The sequence below is a fragment of the Urocampus carinirostris genome, chromosome 16 (assembly GCF_059441175.1).
Source record: "Urocampus carinirostris isolate Australia breed hairy pipefish chromosome 16, RoL_Ucar_1.0, whole genome shotgun sequence".
Taxonomy (NCBI): domain Eukaryota; kingdom Metazoa; phylum Chordata; class Actinopteri; order Syngnathiformes; family Syngnathidae; genus Urocampus; species Urocampus carinirostris.
The window spans coordinates 31,619,478-31,638,727 of NC_142364.1; the positions used below are offsets into that span (position 1 = coordinate 31,619,478).

General features: G+C 38.1%; 1 protein-coding gene across 1 annotated transcript in view; it reads left to right on the plus strand.

Moving 5' to 3' along the window:
- The window catches only part of LOC148351068 (uncharacterized), a 136,416-nt gene that overhangs the window by 108,432 nt on the left and 8,734 nt on the right, over nucleotides 1-19,250 (plus strand). The window contains exons 43-65 of the mRNA XM_088320028.1: nucleotides 441-548; nucleotides 2,079-2,132; nucleotides 2,216-2,323; nucleotides 3,216-3,269; nucleotides 5,110-5,163; nucleotides 5,672-5,725; nucleotides 5,815-5,868; nucleotides 6,889-6,996; nucleotides 7,107-7,160; nucleotides 7,252-7,305; nucleotides 7,385-7,438; nucleotides 9,635-9,688; nucleotides 14,007-14,060; nucleotides 14,140-14,193; nucleotides 14,298-14,351; nucleotides 14,600-14,653; nucleotides 14,744-14,797; nucleotides 14,908-14,961; nucleotides 15,920-15,937; nucleotides 16,105-16,158; nucleotides 16,258-16,320; nucleotides 16,458-16,623; nucleotides 16,720-16,829. Coding sequence (XP_088176154.1) covers nucleotides 441-548; nucleotides 2,079-2,132; nucleotides 2,216-2,323; nucleotides 3,216-3,269; nucleotides 5,110-5,163; nucleotides 5,672-5,725; nucleotides 5,815-5,868; nucleotides 6,889-6,996; nucleotides 7,107-7,160; nucleotides 7,252-7,305; nucleotides 7,385-7,438; nucleotides 9,635-9,688; nucleotides 14,007-14,060; nucleotides 14,140-14,193; nucleotides 14,298-14,351; nucleotides 14,600-14,653; nucleotides 14,744-14,797; nucleotides 14,908-14,961; nucleotides 15,920-15,937; nucleotides 16,105-16,158; nucleotides 16,258-16,320; nucleotides 16,458-16,623; nucleotides 16,720-16,829 — 1,545 coding nt within the window. The remainder of the gene's footprint in view (nucleotides 1-440; nucleotides 549-2,078; nucleotides 2,133-2,215; nucleotides 2,324-3,215; nucleotides 3,270-5,109; nucleotides 5,164-5,671; nucleotides 5,726-5,814; nucleotides 5,869-6,888; nucleotides 6,997-7,106; nucleotides 7,161-7,251; nucleotides 7,306-7,384; nucleotides 7,439-9,634; nucleotides 9,689-14,006; nucleotides 14,061-14,139; nucleotides 14,194-14,297; nucleotides 14,352-14,599; nucleotides 14,654-14,743; nucleotides 14,798-14,907; nucleotides 14,962-15,919; nucleotides 15,938-16,104; nucleotides 16,159-16,257; nucleotides 16,321-16,457; nucleotides 16,624-16,719; nucleotides 16,830-19,250) is intronic.

The following is a 19,250-nucleotide window of genomic DNA, read 5'->3' on the forward strand; positions in this document are numbered from 1 at the left end:
TTTGGAGTGGAGCTGAAAACATCGAAGTTGAAAATGGTTTCGGTGTGCAGGAGTGGCGACATTGGCATTTTGCAGTCAGAGATGTCTGTGCCAAATTCCCCAAGCTAATAGCGTTGTGTGCCAATGAGATATTCCAACCTGTTCAAAAGGCCCTTCCCAGAGTCCTTTCTTTTTAATAAATCTCTTAGATTAAAAAAGTAGATCCACCCTAAATGATGTGAAAAATCAATAAACAGCAACATAATTGGCCTAGAGTTACACAGATGTAAACGGTTCATAATAGTCAAAACAACAAACAGTGCACAATAATAGTCAAAATAACCTCCTCACATCCTATGCGAACTTCTTTGCAGGTTTCCAATGTTAAAAACAGAATAACTTCATATGAGCGCTTTGTACCACTCTAGTTTAATCCTTCCATAATAATTTCTTTATGTTAGGGGGATCCCGGGCCTCGTGGAAAACCAAGTATTTCAGGGCTACCGGGAGAGAGAGGACTCGGAGGCTTAAAAGGACAACAGGGTCCATCTGGACCCATTGGAAATGAGGTGATAGCATCATTCTTTTTTTACAATTGTGGAGATTTCAACGGTACAGTAAATCCTTAGTTTTGCGTTCCAAAAAGGACCTGCGATAATCAAGATCTGCAAAGTTTAACTGTATTTTTTTATTTATTAAATAATTTATTAAACATTGAAACCAAAGAACAAATCCTATCTATAGGCTTTATTCTTTGTTTAACAAATACAAGTACTTTACTTTATAAACCTTATTTAAAAAATACATTCTGTACCGTCAAATTATGATTTTGAAAATAATCTTGCTTCTGTGTTACACTATTATTTCCAAATAGGAGACAATGAAATCTTTTACCTCAGGTGATATTTTATCACCGGCACGGCGGGTGATTGATTAGCGCGTCTGCGGCACAGTTCTGAGGCTATGGGTTCAAAACCAACTACCAGCCTTACTGTGTGGAGTTTGCATGTTCTCCCCGTGCTTGCATGGGTTTCCTCAGGGCACTCCGGTTTCCTCCCAGATTACCAAATCCATCCATGTCAGGTTTATTGGCCGGTCCAAATTGTCCCTATGTGTAAATGAGCGGGTAAGTTGTCTGTCACTGTGTACCCTGCTAGTGGCTGGCAACTACTGCCCAAAGATAGCTGGGATGGGCTCCAGCACCCGCACAACCCTACTGAGGATAGGCGGTGCAGATAAGGGATGGATGGATATTTTATCTCATGTAGACGATATTTATAACCAAAATGTGGCGTAAAAATGCTTTTACCTTCCTTAAGCATGTAAAAATGTCCAACTTTCTCGGTGAATAAAAGCATCTTTCTCTGCCTTTTATGCTTTTGTTGATGTATAATGTTTTGTTGGCATGATGGCTTTAAGCTAAACTCCAAATTGGAAAATATATAATATACGTAATGTAGATTTGTCAAGCTGTTAGACACACATGTGCAACTTAGGCCGCAACGTTATTGATACACAGGCAAAAAAGGGACTGTTAGCCAATATAAACGCAGAACACAATGCACAATGAATATCGGCGAAAAAGCGAAACCACAAAAAGTAAACCGCGATACAGCGCAGGATTTCTGTATTTAGTTTTCCCGAAAGTTTTTTCAAATTTACCCCTTAATGGATTTCTAAGAAGTCAATGTTTCGCAGTTTACCATCAATCCATTATCTTCAACGCTTATCCTCAGTAAAGTCGCGGGGGAGCTGGAGCCCATCCCAGCTATCTTGGGGCAGTGGGCAGGGGGACACCCTGAACCGGTTGCCAGCCAGTTGGAGGGCACACAGGGACAGACAATTCGCTCGCTCACTCACACCTAGGGACAATTCGGACCGGCCAATTAACCTGACATGCATGTTTTTGGAATGTAAGAGGAAACCGGAGTGCCCGGAGTAAACCCACGCAAGCACGGGGAGAACATGTAAACTCCACACAGGAGGTTTGATCTCATGACCTCAGAACTGTGCCGCACGCGCGCTAACCACTGTGCTGCCGTGCTGCCGCAGTTTACCAATATTCAAGTAATGAAATCTTCCTAATGACATTTCTTTAGGGGGATGTTGGCCTTCCTGGTGAAGCAGGGGATCCTGGCTTTAAAGGGGAGAAGGTGATCCTTACTCAAAGTTTTGAAATATGTAACAAAAGTGAATACTACTCAGATTTGTTGTTCATACTAATTAATGGCAACAGGGTGAGGTGGGACCGCGAGGCTTTTCTGGTCATGAGGGCGCTCGGGGAAAACTCGGAGAAATTGGTCAAAGAGGCTCGAGAGGAGAGAAAGGCAATATTGGATTATTGGTAAGACATTTTGCTTTACTTTTAATCAGTTTCAAATAACAAATGTATTAAAGAGGACTCATAGGAGAAAAATATCTGTCAGTGTGGCCACATATTATTACTTATTGACTTGGGAAATTCTCAAATGAGCCATACAATGTCTACACCCGACAAATTACCATATTGTAAGCGCTATTCTTTAAAGCAGGGGTGAGCAAACTTCAGCCCGCAGCGCACGAATGTTGGCTGTCAGGCTTTATCCGACCCGCCAAATTTTAAAAGTATCATGCCAATATATATATAAGAGTGAATACAGTACGAAAGATAAAAAAATGTTTGAGTTGCCAGGTTGGTCCCCATAATCCCTGTCTGTGTCTACTACAAAAATATCACTACTGAAATAGTACAAAAGTACTACAACTCTAAATATCAAATAAAAATAGGAACCTAATATATTATTTAGCTCTAGTTTTGAAAAGAAAAAAATAAATATTACAATAAGACTGATACAGGAATACTATAATACAAAAATGTTTTTTACAAAAATACAACATATTGCTACAGAAATACTATAAATTATTATCACAGTAATAATTTACTACTACTGTAATACCAAAGAAATACCCCAAATGTACTACAAAACAAAATCTCAAATTTAATACTTAGAAGTAGGGACCTAATGTATTATTTTGCTCTAATTATGAGCACAAGTCCCAAAAAATTGCCCAGATACAAAAATAATAAATGAAAACATGTGAATGGACGAAAATTGATACATATTTTTGAAGTAATAGTGTTGGTTTGCAATAAACATGTAATGTTATACGGACTGAAGACATATTGGTAAAAATTGGGAGGGAATTATATTTTGGTGGTCATTTTTATTTTACTTTATTTGTTATTGCACAAATAGGGTGAACCAGGTCTGGTCGGGGAAGTCGGCCCTGCAGGTCTTTCAGGGTCAGAGGTGAGTCCAATTCTGTTTATCAGCACTGCTGTGGATTAATCAGGTCTGTGAAAAGATATTATTTTTGTGTGCATGTGCTCAGTAGGAGGAAATAAGTTTCTATCGTTGTCACGTTGCCCATTGCCCTCACTTAGCCCTGCCCGTTTGGCGCCAGCTGCGGCTCGTTGCCTGATTGGCTTCCCTCCTATTTAAACTCAGTGCTCTCATTCACTCCTTGTCAGTCCGTCAACGAACCTCTGCACTTGCAAGACTTGTGTTTCGACTCTGCCTGGTATCTTGCTCCAGTCTCCAATATTGGATATCGATCCCGCCTGTCTCGTCCTCTCCGGTATCTTGCTCCAGTGTCCGGTATCGACCCCGTCTGTCTCGTCCTGTCCGCTATCTTGCTTTCATCTCCACTATCCGGTATCGATCTGTCTGTCTACTCTTGTCAGGTATCTTGCTCCAGTCTCCAGTATCCGATATTGATCTGGTCTGTCTCCTCCTGCCCGGTATCTTGCTCCAGTATCCAATATCGATCCCGCCTGTCTCGTCCTGTCCGGTATCTTGCTCCAGTATCTGGTATCGATCCCGTCTGTCTCATCCTGTCCGGTATCTTGCTCCAGTCTTCGGCATCCGGTATCGATCCCGTTTGTCTTCTCCTTTCCCGTTTCTGGCTCCAGTATCCGGTATGGATCCTGTCCTGTATCGACCCCATCTGTTCTGTTCGGCCTCAATCTCGTCTGCCTCTGACTTCTCTGTCTCACTTCTTCCGCTTAGCGATCACCGCCTCCCTGGCGTTTGTGTTCACACGCATGACTGCCCCATTCCCGTAAAATAAAGCTTGTGTGAAAACGTTACACGTCTGGGTCCTCCGTCTGTTCGGGTTCTTACAATCGTGCATATTTGGATATTTGAATGCTATTTGAATTTATTTGTAAAAATTTTAAAGAAAACGGTGGTCTTTAATCCGGAGAGGGTTCGGTAACCAGAAGTCAGGCAGGGAGGCAAAAGTCATTATCCAAGGGGCAGGCGAGAGTTCGGTGTTCCAGTGAACTCAAACAGCGAAGGTGACTGTCCTATAGTTTGTCAGGCAGTATTTGTAATCCGGAGGCTGAGACAAGAGCGCTCAGGGTGTAACATGGAAGACAACTAACTAGCAAAGAACATAAAGAAAAACAGAACTCAGAGTGCCGGATTCTGACAGTGGGTTTTCAGGATTTTACTCATCAGGTGTTCAGAAGAATATATAATCATTTTGATATGCTCCAAAAATATAAGGCCTACTACATTCTTTCTGTAACAAACTTTGCTCAGAGGTAAAGATGGTCAACATGGTGCCAATTGGAATTAGATTATCCATTAAATAATTTTTGTTTAAGTCATTTCTTCTTTTCAAGACCCTGTGAGGTGTTTCTAAAAATGTACACAATACATACACAGGCACTTTTTACTCAACCCCACGAAATTATAGCCCCCTATGTTTTCCATGTTATTTCTAGTGTTTAAACAAAATAATACACAACATGTTTGACATTTTGCGCCAAGTGTTGATAGTTGACCTGAATAAACTGGTTAATAGTTTTATATGAAAAAAAAAAGATTTAAAGGGGGCAGGAGCTCTAGAACCACAATGTGTGTATCAGTGCACGCCATTCAACTTCACCATGTGATAAGGAACTCAATGAAATGATTCACAACCAACCCATCAAAACAAAATAGAACTTTGGCATTTCTAACCGTAGTCATCAAAGAAAATGAATGTATTAATTCAGTTATTACCTTTTCATTGTTTTTCTCTATTCTGCTGGCTGTGTTAAGTATTACTGATTTATTTTTGTAATGTTTGCTTGACTCCAAGGGAAGTGTAGGAAGTCCTGGATCCATGGGGCCAAAGGGAATCAAAGGACAAAAGGTGACAAGTAATGAAATAATTTGGGTTACTACTGAATTAAATGACGTTTTCTGGTGATATTCCAAGGAATCACTAACTTGTACTTGGTCCGTCATGTACAGTATAGTTGTTCTAAATACTATTTATATTTTTTAAGCCTTTATTACGTGTTTAACCTGAAGTGCCATGTCCAAACTCATTGTAAACATAGTCCACTACATTGTTATAATGGACAATAAAGACAATTCGGATTCTAAAAACATACTAAATCCTGTTAATGTTTTTTATTTAAACGTTTTAAGAAAAATGTAATTTTCCCCCCAAAAAATGTAATTAGTACTATCAAGTAACACAGATATCACCCAACCGGGAAAATACATATTAATTAAACTTGTTTCATTGTTGGTTATGTTTTTCCTTAAAAAAAAAAAACATAAATGGCCTGTTTGCATGAATGAGTATAATGTGTTCTTTAATTCTTATATGATTCAGAGTCCCAGTCAGAGTATCATTCTGGTGTATCTTTCAGGGAGACTCTGGGGATATTGGAGATACAGGACCAAAGGGGTCTAAAGGCCTGATGGTGAAATTGTAAACGTGTTTAAACAATATAAGCAGAGAGACTCTTTTGTAAATGTGTGTGCTCTTTTGTGACTTATTTCCTATTCAAAGGGGATAGCTGGAATGCAAGGTGTTCGAGGAGACATTGGAAAACGGGGACCATTTGTAAGTGAATTAATTAAATAATTTATCGTGCATACAGATTGGTTACCAAATGTTCCAACACCGATATACACTTGTTCCACACTAAATTATTTTGTAATTCAATAAAATTTGATTGCGGCTTTACACATTTAAACATCGTATTAGGGTTAGGCAAGTAGATATATCATTCATTGTATTGATACCAGGTATTGGTTTCAATTCCAACTGTTTTTAAGATATACCCTGAGGCCAATAACAGTATTGGCTGCCCACTAGTGGCCTTTTAACAATCAGGAACTAGATATTATAGGAATAATATTAAATAAAATAGAGTATTACAGGAAGGAATTAATTCACTCCATTACAATTTTACCTAATACTAGGGTTGTGCTAGAACTTATACGCATTATATTTTAAACCAGGGATCAGTGCCAATACCAACCCTTTTTAAGGTATTGTTACTTTGGAGTCTGGATGCAGGCCAATAATAGTGTATGCTGCTTTCTAGTGACTATTTGACAATCAGGAACTAGATATTACAGAGAAAATAAATTGTCATCAAAGAAAGGGAGTATTAAAGATTTGTTTTAAAGGTAACTGTTTAAAAATATTAGCCTTTTTAGAAGTAAAGGAAATTTATATACTAGTGTTATTGGGTGATTATGTTAGGGTTAAGGAGGTCTGGGGCTCCCTGCAAAAGTTGAATGGTGTCATTGGTACCTGGTATCGGTGTTGATGACTACTCATAGTCCTACATAATACATAAATATTTTTTCTTTATCACATGTTTATCCTGGAGTAACATTTCTAATCATGTTGCGTACAATATTTCATTATGTTGTATAAGTGAAAATAAAGACAATTCAATTTAATAGTCCTTCATACTACACAGTGTACTCTACAGTACTGTACCTGTAAAGAAGAATGTAAAGATAACAGATATCCAACATAATAAACCGAAATTCTTCATCCTTACGAAATTAGCATAATGTTGTCATAATAACGTTACCAATACAATTTGTTGTTTTGCAACATACACAGGGTCAACTTGGAAAAAGCGGCCCAAAAGGTGACCAGGGAGCCAAAGGCGAACCAGGGCAGCAAGGAAGAAAAGGAGAGCCTGGAAAACCAGGAGCACCAGGCCAGAAGGTTGTTAGATACATTCTAAAAAACGTTACGCCATACAGAGCTGCCACATTCAGAATTAGTACAGAGTCATACATGACGATTTCAACCAAAATGAATTATTAATTTTGCAGGGAGAAGAAGGTTTACCTGGAATCCAGGGTCCTTCAGCTCTTCCTGGCTTAGAGGTAAAAAGCTGTCGTCGTTAACCCAAACCTTACAGTAATTTAATCTTTACTCTCTTTCAGAATAACTGTAAGGTTGTCTTTCTTTTTTTAGGGAGCACCTGGAGAAATGGGACCCCAGGGCCCTCCTGGACCAATTGGAAAAACTGTAAGTTTGTCAGTCTGCTTAACTCTGATCTTGTAATCCATCATGTTTGCAGTTTTTAGAAGCAGTGACTATATTGCAGGGTGTGCAAGGAAGACCAGGACCTGAGGGGGAACAGGGTGCAAAAGGCGAAATGGTAACAACAGTGTAGAATTTGTATACTTCTCATGTACATTGTTCGTAGACAGTGTTGGGCCTGTTACTGTAAAACAGTAATTACCGGTAGTTAGTCAAATGTTTCTTCATTTAAAAAGTTACCTCCGGGCTGCGGTACAGGGTTGCACAGGAAGAAAAAAAAGTTGCATAAAAGTTGCCCTTGATCATATTGTATTTATTCATGTACACACGCAATATCTTATCTATTACTACTAACCTCAATTTGGTAGACTTTGTGGTGGTAAATTAGAGTGTTCGTGGAATGGTTAATCATCGTTGTCTCGCCTTTCATATAATGATCACTTGATTGATCGATTGATGTACAAGAGTTGTTTTGGCTGAATTAATTTTCATAATGCTCTATTACAACATTCTACAGCACAATGTGGCGGCGTAATTAATTCCCAATTACGTGTGCCTTCAAGATTAAAAAAGTGAGACAATGTGGTACTGTGATTAAAAACAGTGTGATAAGGAGATCAAATCTAGTGCATTTTCCCATGTTATTTAGACCATTGGTGAGTGGTTTGGGGCCTATTATCATTATTATTGGTGTTAAAGGAGTACTGCTTTGTCCAGAACTACTGAGGGATCTGTACGCCGGGTAGAGTCAGGCTGGTGTGCTTGATGTGTCTGGAAGTGACTGGGGATAATTATTGTTGATATCAAGTATATCTATAAGTTATGACGCTTAACGCGGTCTTCTGGTTAACTGAAACAAACATTTCTATTCTACCTAATGTCCTTCAAACGCCAAATACAACAGAAATTCAAATCCAAGTACAACAAACCAGCTTGGTGTAGCGTCCTAGCTTAGCGTCGCGGTCAATCCCGTTAGCCATTCCGGGGTCAGATACCTGTCTGAGCACACAAACGTTCATACCTTTATACAAATTATTGTGCGCCACACCATGGACTAAACAAGAATAACATTCAATAACAGAAATACATTTTGGCTCCTTGAATTAGTATTATTAATGTTGTTACTATTGTTGCTTTTTTATTCAGCGGCCTTCATAATTTTTAGCTTGTCGTCAGCAGAATAGGATCAACATGAATGGTAAACTGCAAATATAATTTCACAAACAAAATTTTAAAAATGTTGTCACCTTTACTGTAAATTCTGTGGCCGGGTCCTCACGTTTGCTCCATTGGTTTCACGTTGGTTCGTTGTTCATCCGTAAGCCTCAGCCTCCCTGTAGTAGCGAAAATGTTATTGATAAAGCGTTAGAATAATTGTTACAAAGAAAAAAAGGAAATTGTGTTCCAAGAACTTCTTGCTTTGTAACATGTTAGTCCCAACACTGTTTGTAAATTATAAAACATGTATTGGCATTTTCTTGTGAATGTTTGTCTGTTGAGCTGTAATGCTGAATTCCTCTGTCATGGTACATCCAAAATGAGACTTTTCTCTACTTAAAGTCTTTAGAAGGTATTTCCTTAAAATCAGTTGTACTCATCCGGGGGTCAGCAACATGCGGCTCTAGAGCCACCTTTGGCTCTTTGGTGCTGCCTTAGTGGCTTCCTGGAGCTTTTTCACAAATGTTTGATAATGGAAAAAAGCCGGGGAGAATATATGTATATTTTTGTCATGTTGTGGTTTTCTATAAGAAGACAAAAACTACAAATACAGTATTCTTAACATTTAAAAAAATATTTAGAATAAATATTAAATTAATAACTTTTATGTATGAATCCCCTTTTGATTTCATCTTCAAAATAGGTTTATATAAGGCTTTGATTTTTTCGACGCTCCAGACGTAGTTCTGTTTTTTTTATTTTATTTTTTTTATTGGTCAATTATGGCTCTTTCAACTAATCAAAAAGCTAATTCAATCTGATGTCCTCCATTTCCGGGAGCAACCATTTTAAAAATGCTACTGAGTGAGAATGACGTCACGAACTTCAGCTAAAGACCAATCACGGTTAACCTGCTCTCTGAAGTGAAGATGTCTGAAATTTGAGGGTTTGTTTTGCTATCCTCACTACACACATTTCTAAAAATGGATAAAAAACCCGCAACTCATAGTCTTCAAACACATAAGGCCATGTCTCAACTTTTTAACATCAATTTATCCTTTCAATTCACTACTGTTTTAAAGGATTGGTAAAATTGTCAACTATGTACTTGAATTGGTATTTTGTCAGCAATATTATTTTTTCATTTCCCTGACAGGGAGAAGAGGGCAAGATTGGTTCGCCAGGAAGAACCGGGCGTGCTGGGCGCAGGGTACAACCTCATTTTGATTGTTGTGCATATGCCGCACTGCAGTGTTTTTCAACCAGTGCGCTTGGGCACTAGTGCATTGTGTTACCTCTTCAAGCGTGTCGGATGAAATCGTGCAATTTACTCTTTGCAAAAAAGCATGCCATTTTTCAGTATCTTTGATTCCGTTCATTGATCAGCTGATTAAGTGAAACATTTATCCATATGAATAGGTGGCCACAGCTTACACTTTCTTATTTTTTATTTACTAGTTAACTACTCACGAGGTAGTTGGTAGGTCGGTCGGTCGGATCCCTTAACCACTGAGGTCATAGGGGCACCATTTCCTGTGGTGTGTTTTGGGCAAGTACAGCCTGGTGGCGCCCATCCCTCTCCAGGCCAACATATGTTTCCTCCTGGTCTCGAGCACGGTACCTTTTGTGCCAGGCGAATGTGATAACCACTGCACTATGGAAGTATAGGGAGATATATAAAATACTTTTTTTTTTTTGAAAACGCTGTTTAAAATAACAATACGCATTATGTGACCACTAGATGTTGCTGTAGGGTCTGCTCAAAGGAAACAGGAAAAACACAAACTACATCTCACTTTTTGCCCAGCCTTTTTAAGGTTTTTGGCTACCTGTACAGACAAGATGGTGGACATGTCAGCAATTTAATCTAAAAGTATTATAAAAAAAATGCTAGTTCTATGACAATTAATGTATTTTTGCTTATCATCCAAGTTTTTTTTCCCCACTATGAGGCGCCAAATAAATAAACATAATAAAAATGACATCTTGCACATACAGATGCTGCCCGAATTGCGTACGAGTTAGGTTACGGAAGATCGTTCGTAAGTTGAATATGATCGTAAGTTGCTTCAGTGCTATATTTTGTATGTTTAAGGTTTATATAAGTATGTTTAAGGCTTGTATAAGTAACCTGTATTGTTTTGAACTAAAAATAAATATTTCATAGAATAATATGCTCTATAAAGATGAATAAAAGGAGGTTTAACTTACTCTTGGGAGACGCGCTTCACAAGGTCCTCCTCCGTGGTAAAAAATGGCCGAAAAAAAGCATTCAGACCATTTTTCCAACCGCATCAAGCTTTCTTATTGCACTTTCATTGAAAAAGAAACGGCTCGCCTCTTCTATACAATTAGACCAACCATAATGAATGCATGCACACATCAAACAATAGAAATGTCAAAGTTCTTAGCGCGCTGCTGATACTGTAGGTGAGAATGCGAGGTGCGCATGAATGATGTCAGTAGAGCGACGAATGTCGTGATAGTTGGTGCTAGAATGTAGGCTAGGGTTGAGAGTTTAGTTTTGGAGAGGGTTTGTTGTGTTTACAAAGAGACCGTAAGTGTTTCTGAGTATTTTTTCATGAACGAAGAACAATTCATTACCCACACAAAATGACACGCTACATTCGTGGCAGCGGTGGGATTATGAGCAGGAGAAGGAGAATTGTTTACAAACGAATTAGGAAGAAAAAGCGGATTTTTTCACTTCTGGGTGATATCACACAACGCCACACGCCGGTAGCGGTGGAAAGAAGCACTGCAGTAACATACCTGTCAACCTGTACGTTTTTGCCGTACAAAGTACGTTCATTATGCATTTTAAGACGTGTACGACGTACAAAAAAATCTGCACAGAAAAACGCAAATTTGTCAATTATGGGTACTATCCGGTATACACCGACTATCTCGAAACGGCAAATCAATCAAGTCAAATGAGATCGAGTTGCGTAGTGAAAGGAAGTCCATCTCTTTTTAGAGAACCGGCTTTTTTGGCTCAACTCATTAAAGAGAGAGGGCTCTCAAACGTCTCACTTGCTTTGATGCATTATATTACGAATTATTATGTTGTATAAGGAAGTTAAAAAAAAGGAAGTATAAAAGGAGAAAATGAAAAAAGACAGGTTTGTGGTTATCCCTTTTATCAGTATATTACCAACAATAATTTAATGCAGAAAATGAATTAATAATTTGAATAAGAAAATGTATTATTCTACTAATTATATTTGCATGTATTTTTCCTTCTACAGTGAACGTCCAAGCTACTTAATTTTTGAACTTTTTTTTATAATAAACCTCATTCATGTCGAGCAACTTAGTATCTCACAACAAAATGTTAATTAACAATATATATGATATAACGAAACACATGTACAAAATTACATGTTAAACTACATAAATATGTAAAACGTTTGAAAAAATATATGGTGTAAGATTATATTGTATTTTGTAAGGGAAAATACGACAGTTTGTAAGGGCATGGAGCCGTGGAGGTATGCAGTAATGTCCTGTGCTCGGAAAAAGGTGCACACATTACAAAATGTAACTTAAAGCAATGTCCGGATATATTTCAACATCCCGAAAAAAAAGTTTGTATCTACCCTTTTACGTAAGTTGAATGGTCCTAAGCAATGTTCCCTCTAATTTTTCACGGGTCTGAGCGTTCACACAAAGTCGGTGAGCAACGCTTGAAACAACAGTGAGCAACCATAATCCCAAGTGTGGCAAGATAAGTAATTATCAAACATGTCCAAAACTTGACATCAAGGTACATTTTGCTGAGTTTCCGGCAATGCAAAATTATTTTTCTCTTTTGAATGATAGATAGATAGATAGATACTTTATTCATCCCCGAAGGAAAATTCACATTTTCAGCAGCATCCCTGAGCTGAGAACAATACAATAATAAAGCAAAAAGAATACAATATACAGATACCCATTGTGACGTGCAAATGCCCACTGTAGCGTGTTATATAGAATATCTAAATAGTGCTACACAGAATACATATTGCATTAAAATTTGGTAATATGGAATGTAGGGGGTGTGGTTTAATGTGGGCTTTTACTCTGCCGGATAGAGTTAAAGAGCCTTATGGCATGAGGAAGAAAAGATCTCTTCAGTCTGTCCGTAGTACAAGACAGTGACAGTGACAGCAGTCTGTCGCTTTTTGTTCTCTGTTTATTTTTTTCCTACATTTCCTTATTTTTTTTCTCTTCCTTTTGTTTTTTTTTTCTCAGCCTTCACTACTTTTTCATTTTGGTATTTTTTTCTTTTTTGTTCTATTCCCCCTTCTTTCAAGTCATTTTGTGCATAGTTTTACATAATATTTGGTCATGTTGGGATTAAAGAAGCAAAAACAACATGAAGAGCCGTTTAGGACCCGAAAGAGCCGGTTCCTTTTAGTGAGCCGAGCTGAAGAAGCCGGTTCTCGACCAACTCTACTAACTTTACTCAACTTCGTTCTGCTCTGATTCGACTTAAAAATACCTCATTTAGGACACAACGTCAGGGGATCCCGTGTATTTTTACCTTCATGCACTGTAACTTTGACTTAAGTCGCTTCTTAAATAGTAATTTTGAGCCCTCATTTTTGTGCGCTGGCTAGATTTTCTTGTGCGCAGAGAATGTGCGAGCAGTGCGCAATTGCGCACGCTCGCAGCTTAGAGGGAACACTGGTCGTACGTAGGGGAGCGTCTGTGATTTTGATGAAATGAAATGAAAATGATCTGCATTTATATAGCGCTTTTCAAGTCAATGACTTCCCAAAGCGCTTTACATTGTGCTTCACATTTCCCAATAGCGGCCGTGATCTGTGCAGCCATGTAAGGCGCTAACCTGCTTATTGGGGGCATTAGGGGTTCAGTGTCTTACCCAAGGACACTTCGACATGTAACACGGACAAGCCGGGATTCGAACTGGGATCCCTTAATCCTAAAACGATCGCTCTACCTCCTGAGCTACTGCCGCCCTTGATGAGCTTAATTATTTTCAAACCTCGTAAAAAAAAATGTTTCCAATGCCAGATAATTTTTGCTCATTTTTGTTTTTGTTTTTTTTTTCAAGAAAAAATCAATATGGAAATAAACATTGACAAATATGTCAAAATATAGTAATTATAATTTACAGAAAAATTGTTAACCAAAATGAATAACCTGTATTATTTACTGTTCCGCTGTGACCACAAAACATTATACATTACTATCAATTTAGGCAAAATGATCATTTAAGTATTCAAAAAACCAAGAAACTGCCGGAAATATTTTTGGTATATATTTTGAACACAGTGGGCCTGGAGATTTTTGAATGGGAAAAAAAGTGTGCCTTGGTTAAAAAAAAGTTGGAAAACACTGCTGCGGTTTTATGTAGTATAAAAAAGAAAATGTATAAACATAATTTTTCTTTATAAAAGCAAAGAGCTATTGTGGATGAAAGGAACTCCACGTTCCTGGGTCATTTGGCTTTCTGCACTTTTTTCGTATTCCTGTTTTTGCTTTTTTGTTCAAATAAAACATGGCAAAACTGGCAACAGGGAAAACGAGGAAAAGCTGCACCAAGAGGATCTCGAGGCGTCAGAGGGCCAAAAGTAAGTTAGTTGAAACACATATCTTATTTTATGGAATGTTGAACCATGATTTCACAATCAATTCTGTTTTATGGTTCAGGGAGAAAAAGGGGAAACAGGAATAATTGGCCAGGTTGGCTGGCCAGGAACCATTGTAAGTGTCTTGTTTTATTCATTTGTTTAAAGTATGTCTTTTTATTGTTTAGCACCAATTAGAACAAACTATAATAACCAGCTAAACATTTTTTTGTTTCCTAGGGAAACCCTGGTTTACGTGGAGAGAATGGAGATCGAGGTGAAAAGGGTCAAAAGGTATTGTTTAATTTTTCACACTCTAGTTATTGACGATATTATGTGACTACTTCCGTACCACAAACCGCCATTTTTTTTGCTACATTTTAAACACTGCCTATAACTACAGTACTGCTTTTTTTGTTACCATGGCAGGTAAAACATTTATTTCTTCTTGATACTAATTGCTGATTTGATAGGAAACAGACAACCCCTTCTCTTGTCTGCAAACAGCATTGACGTTGGATTGAACCATTTTCTTTTAATAGGGTGAAAAGGGTGACATGGGCCTATCGGGATTATCTGGAGTTGATGGAAGCAAGGTAGACTTTGCATGATATATGTAGGAAGCATTTTTTTTTTGCTTGTTTAATTGTTTGTTTTGTCATTTCGGGTTGTCATTGTTTCTTAAGGGTGTCCGTGGAACTGTTGGATTGCCAGGTGAAGTTGGTCTGCAGGGAGAACAGGTACAGCTGGGGTTGGGGTATAAAATCGTTGTATAGACGCTGCCACTTGTGTGTATCTTTCCAGTTCACATCATTTTAATGTTTATTTGTATTGCTTCTTTCTTCCTTAGGGAGTAACTGGTCCACTGGGTCCAAGAGGAACAGCCGGCATGCCTGGACTGCCTGTAGGTTTGGTGCTATTATATCACGTCCTTGGTGCTCCTATCATGAGGTTACGCGGATGAATACGTACTTTCCAAGCGGCACTACACTCAGACCAATTAAAGAACTGTTTCCTAGGCACTGGTTGGCAGTTGGGAAACAGCATCCTTCTTTCCTGGATGTTTTTCACCATATGTGGCGACACTATCAATGACTTCATTTTGTAGCATTTTGATCTTATGTTTGAAAGGAACTAATTTTCGGTTTTATGTGTCTGCTGATCGCAATTACCTCAGGTTACCAAAAGAGGATGCCAAATTTACATTCGACTGAATAACAATCAATCTCATAATTTTGAAGGAGCTACAAATTTTTTCAGTAATTTGCAGTTCACTGATTTGTCGATGAATTACTAGTTTGGTCAAAAACAAATACGCATTGATTGATTCAAAACAACACAACCAAATGCTTTCAAAAGTACAGTCAAAAATCCTCTTTTTGCATCTGTCCAGTCTGGTTTGAGACTGGGTATTGAACGCAAATTTAAAATCTAGACGCCAATGGGGGCCAATTTTTGGCCAGACATGTCTGTATGGATAACATGCCAAACTAAATTATTTTGCAATCGGAAATCACCAGTCATCATCACATCATAACAAAAAGACAGCTATCAATCGTTTGACTACTGTACTACTGTACATACGCTTTGGATAGCATTGTTTTTTGAATAATCCGAGTGACGGGTGCGTTTATCGTTCATCTCTGTACTACAAGTCCCTCAGTGCTATGGTGCAGTAATGCGCACAAGTAGAGATTAATTGTGATACAGTATTACTTTTATAATTATTACACTGATACCTCACATTGAATGGACAATATTTATTAAGTGCTTGGGTAACATATAAATTGTTGATTAAAGCAATCACAGTGATGATTTTCTTTTTGTTATTAATTGTGCCCCTTTTCTTTCCTTTTTTGCAGGGTACATTTGGATTAAAGGTGAGTCTATTAAAATGTTCAAAGACATTTCAGTCAAGTAAAACGCTATTTTAGTGAGCCCTATGATCCTCCAACTGTGGTTCAGTTTCAATGCATTTTGTTTATTTATTTAAGTGATATTGCGTGAATCAACTAAGGGGTTTTCTGTTTGTTTTCATTTCTGAAAGGGTTTAAAAGGCTATCCTGGTTTGCCTGGTTTTCCTGGAAGAAGAGGTCTCCCCGTAAGTTCAAAACATACAATAGCTCTTCTTGCTTTCACTTTGAGTGGGTTTTGTAAAATGAGGTCAATAGTGGCTCATTAGAATTTTTCTATTTTTCAGGGTCCACCTGGCGTTCCTGGTCTTCCAGGACCATCTATTAACATGACTTTGATGAATCTCAATGTTAGTAAGGTATTCCTTTGCAGTGGGAACAACTGCATGAAATGAAACAAAATACCTTTCAGAACGTTCATTTTGCCTGATTCATTGACATCTACACATACTTCTGTTTCGTTTTGTATTTCTTTCTGTGTGGCCAGAGCTTAATGTACGTATCCGACAAGCCCAATTACTTTTTGATCCAAAATATTTTGGATACTCTAAAGCATGAGCTACGACTACTTGTGGATCCTCCTGATGGTACCAAAGAACATCCTGCTACCACCTGCCAAGAACTTTGGATCTGCCACCCAGAGTACATTAGTGGTTTGTTTATATGGTTTTATCTTCAAATTTTGAATGTTTTGTAAGTTGTGTTTTGTTCTTTTTGAATATTGAACTCAAAGTAACTTCTATCTTTAGGGACTTATTACATTGATCCAAACCAAGGAAGCTCTGCTGATGCTCTACTGGCCTATTGCAGCTTCTCCAACTCATCAGTAGAGACATGCCTTCACCCTCAATATTCTCAGGTTCAAAACAAGTACCAGTACTAAACTTATAAACAAATACAAAAAAATCCACCTCATAGAAATAAAATATAACTTGCATTCATGTATTGATATGTTTACGTTTCTGTTTGTATTTTCTCTTTTAATTTCACTCGTTTACGCAACCTTTTGAAAGGTTGCGGTCACCTAGACAATTTTGTGTTTTCCATTCAAAAGTCAAAATTGTATTTAATAATTGAGCTGTCCAATGCCTGTGAATTGTTGCCCATATTATACACTTTTTTGTTGGACCGTCTCAGATATGGCTTTTTCTTTGCTTTTTCTTTGCTACTCTGCCTTGAAGGCCAGCATCTTGGAGTCGCCTCGACACTCAGTTGAGGAACTCTGAGCCATCTATTTATCAAATTTTAGACTCTAATATACAGGACTGTCTCAGAAAATTAGAATATTGTGATAAAGTTCTTTATTTTCTGTAATGCAATTAAAAAAACAAAAATGTCATACATTCTGGATTCATTACACATCTACTGAACTATTTCAAGCCTTTTATTATTTGAATATTGCTGATTTTGGCTTACAGCTGAAAAAAACTCAAAAATCCTATCTCAAAATATTAGAATACTTCCTCAGACCAAGTAAAAAAATAATTTTATAACAGCAAAACTAAATCAAACATTTGAAAATGTCCATTGATGCACTCAGTACTTGGTTGGGAATCCTTTTGCAGGGATTACTGCATCAATGCGGCGTGGCATGGAGGCAATCAGCCTGTGGCATTGCTGAGGTGTTATTGATGCCCAGGATGCTTCGATAGCGGCCTTCAGCTCATTTGCATTTGTAGGTCTGGTGTCTTTCATCTTCTTCTTAACTATACCCCACAAATTCTCGATGGGGTTCAGGTCAGGGGAATTAGCAGGCCAATCAAGGACAGTGATGCCATGGTCAGTGCACCAGTTACTGGTGGTTTTGGCACTGTGGGCAGGTGCCAGATCATGTTGGAAAATGAATTTCTCATCTCCATAGAGCTTTTCAGCAGATGGAAGCATGTAGTGCTCTAAAATCTCTTGGTACACAGTTGCATTTACTCTGGACTTGATGAAACACAGTGGACCAACACCAGCAGCTCACATGGCTCCCCAAACCATTGCTGACTGTGGGAACTTCACACTGGATTTCAAGCAACTTGGATTTTGCTCCTCTCCAGCCTTTCTCCAGACTCTGGTGCCTTGACTTCCAAATGAAATGCAAAACTTGCTTTCGTCTGAAAAGAGGACTTTGGACCACTCTGCAACTGTCCAGTGCTTCTTCTCCATAGCCCAAGTCAGACGCTTCTTCCGTTGTCTTGAGTTCAGAAGTGGCTTGACCATGGGAATACGGCTATTGTAGCCCATTTCCCGGACACGTCTGTGAACTGTGGCTTTTGATACCTGGACTCCAGCTTCAGCCCACTGTCTTTGAAGCTCCCCCAAATTCTGGAAGCGGCTCTTCTTCACAATTTTATTAAGGCTGCGGTCATCTCTCTTGGTTGTGCAGCGTTTCCGGCCACATTTTTCCCTTCCAACAGACTTTTTGTGGATATGCTTTGAAACTGCACTCTGTGAACAGCCTGCTCTTTGATAAATTTCTTTTTGTGTCTTACCCTCCTGATGGAGTGTATCAATGATGGTCCTCTGGACAGCAGTCAGATCAGCAGTCTTCCCCATACTTGTGATTTAGTTTACTGAACCAAGCTGAGTGTTTTTAAGGCTCAGGAAACCCTCGCAAGGTGTTTAGAGTTAATTAGATTATTCAGGTGATTAGTTGAATAGCCTACTTGTATACTTTTTCATGATATTCTAATATTTTGAGATAGGATTTTTGAGTTTTTTTCAGCTGTAAGCCAAAATCAGCAATATTCAAATAATAAAAGGCTTAAAATAGTTCAGTTGATGTGTAATGAATCCAGAATGTATGACATTTTTGTTTTTTTAATTGCATTACAGAAAATAAAGAACTTTATCACAATATTCTAATTTTCTGAGACAGTCCTGTACTACCACTTATTTTTTTACTCTGATTAGAGTCGGTTTTTGCTGTTCCCAGAAGGGAGTAGTACACGACGTTATAATATATCTTCAGTATTTTGGCAGTTTCACATGAAGGTTCTCTTTTTCTAACCATTCTGAAAGTTTAATCACACCCAAAAATTTGATGCTCTACAGTACTCAACTTTCTCAAATTAAGGTCATTTGTATAGTTTCTCTAACCCGCTACACTGTTATCAGCTGTGCTAACGTCATGGTACAACGGATTTCTAATCATCTGTTAGCCTTTTAATGCAATTAATTACCACATTATACTATTAGAACACTGGAATGCAGGTTGCTGGAAATTGGCTTCGATACACCTATGTAGATATTGCATTAAAAACCAGATGTATGCATCTAAAATAGACATTTACCA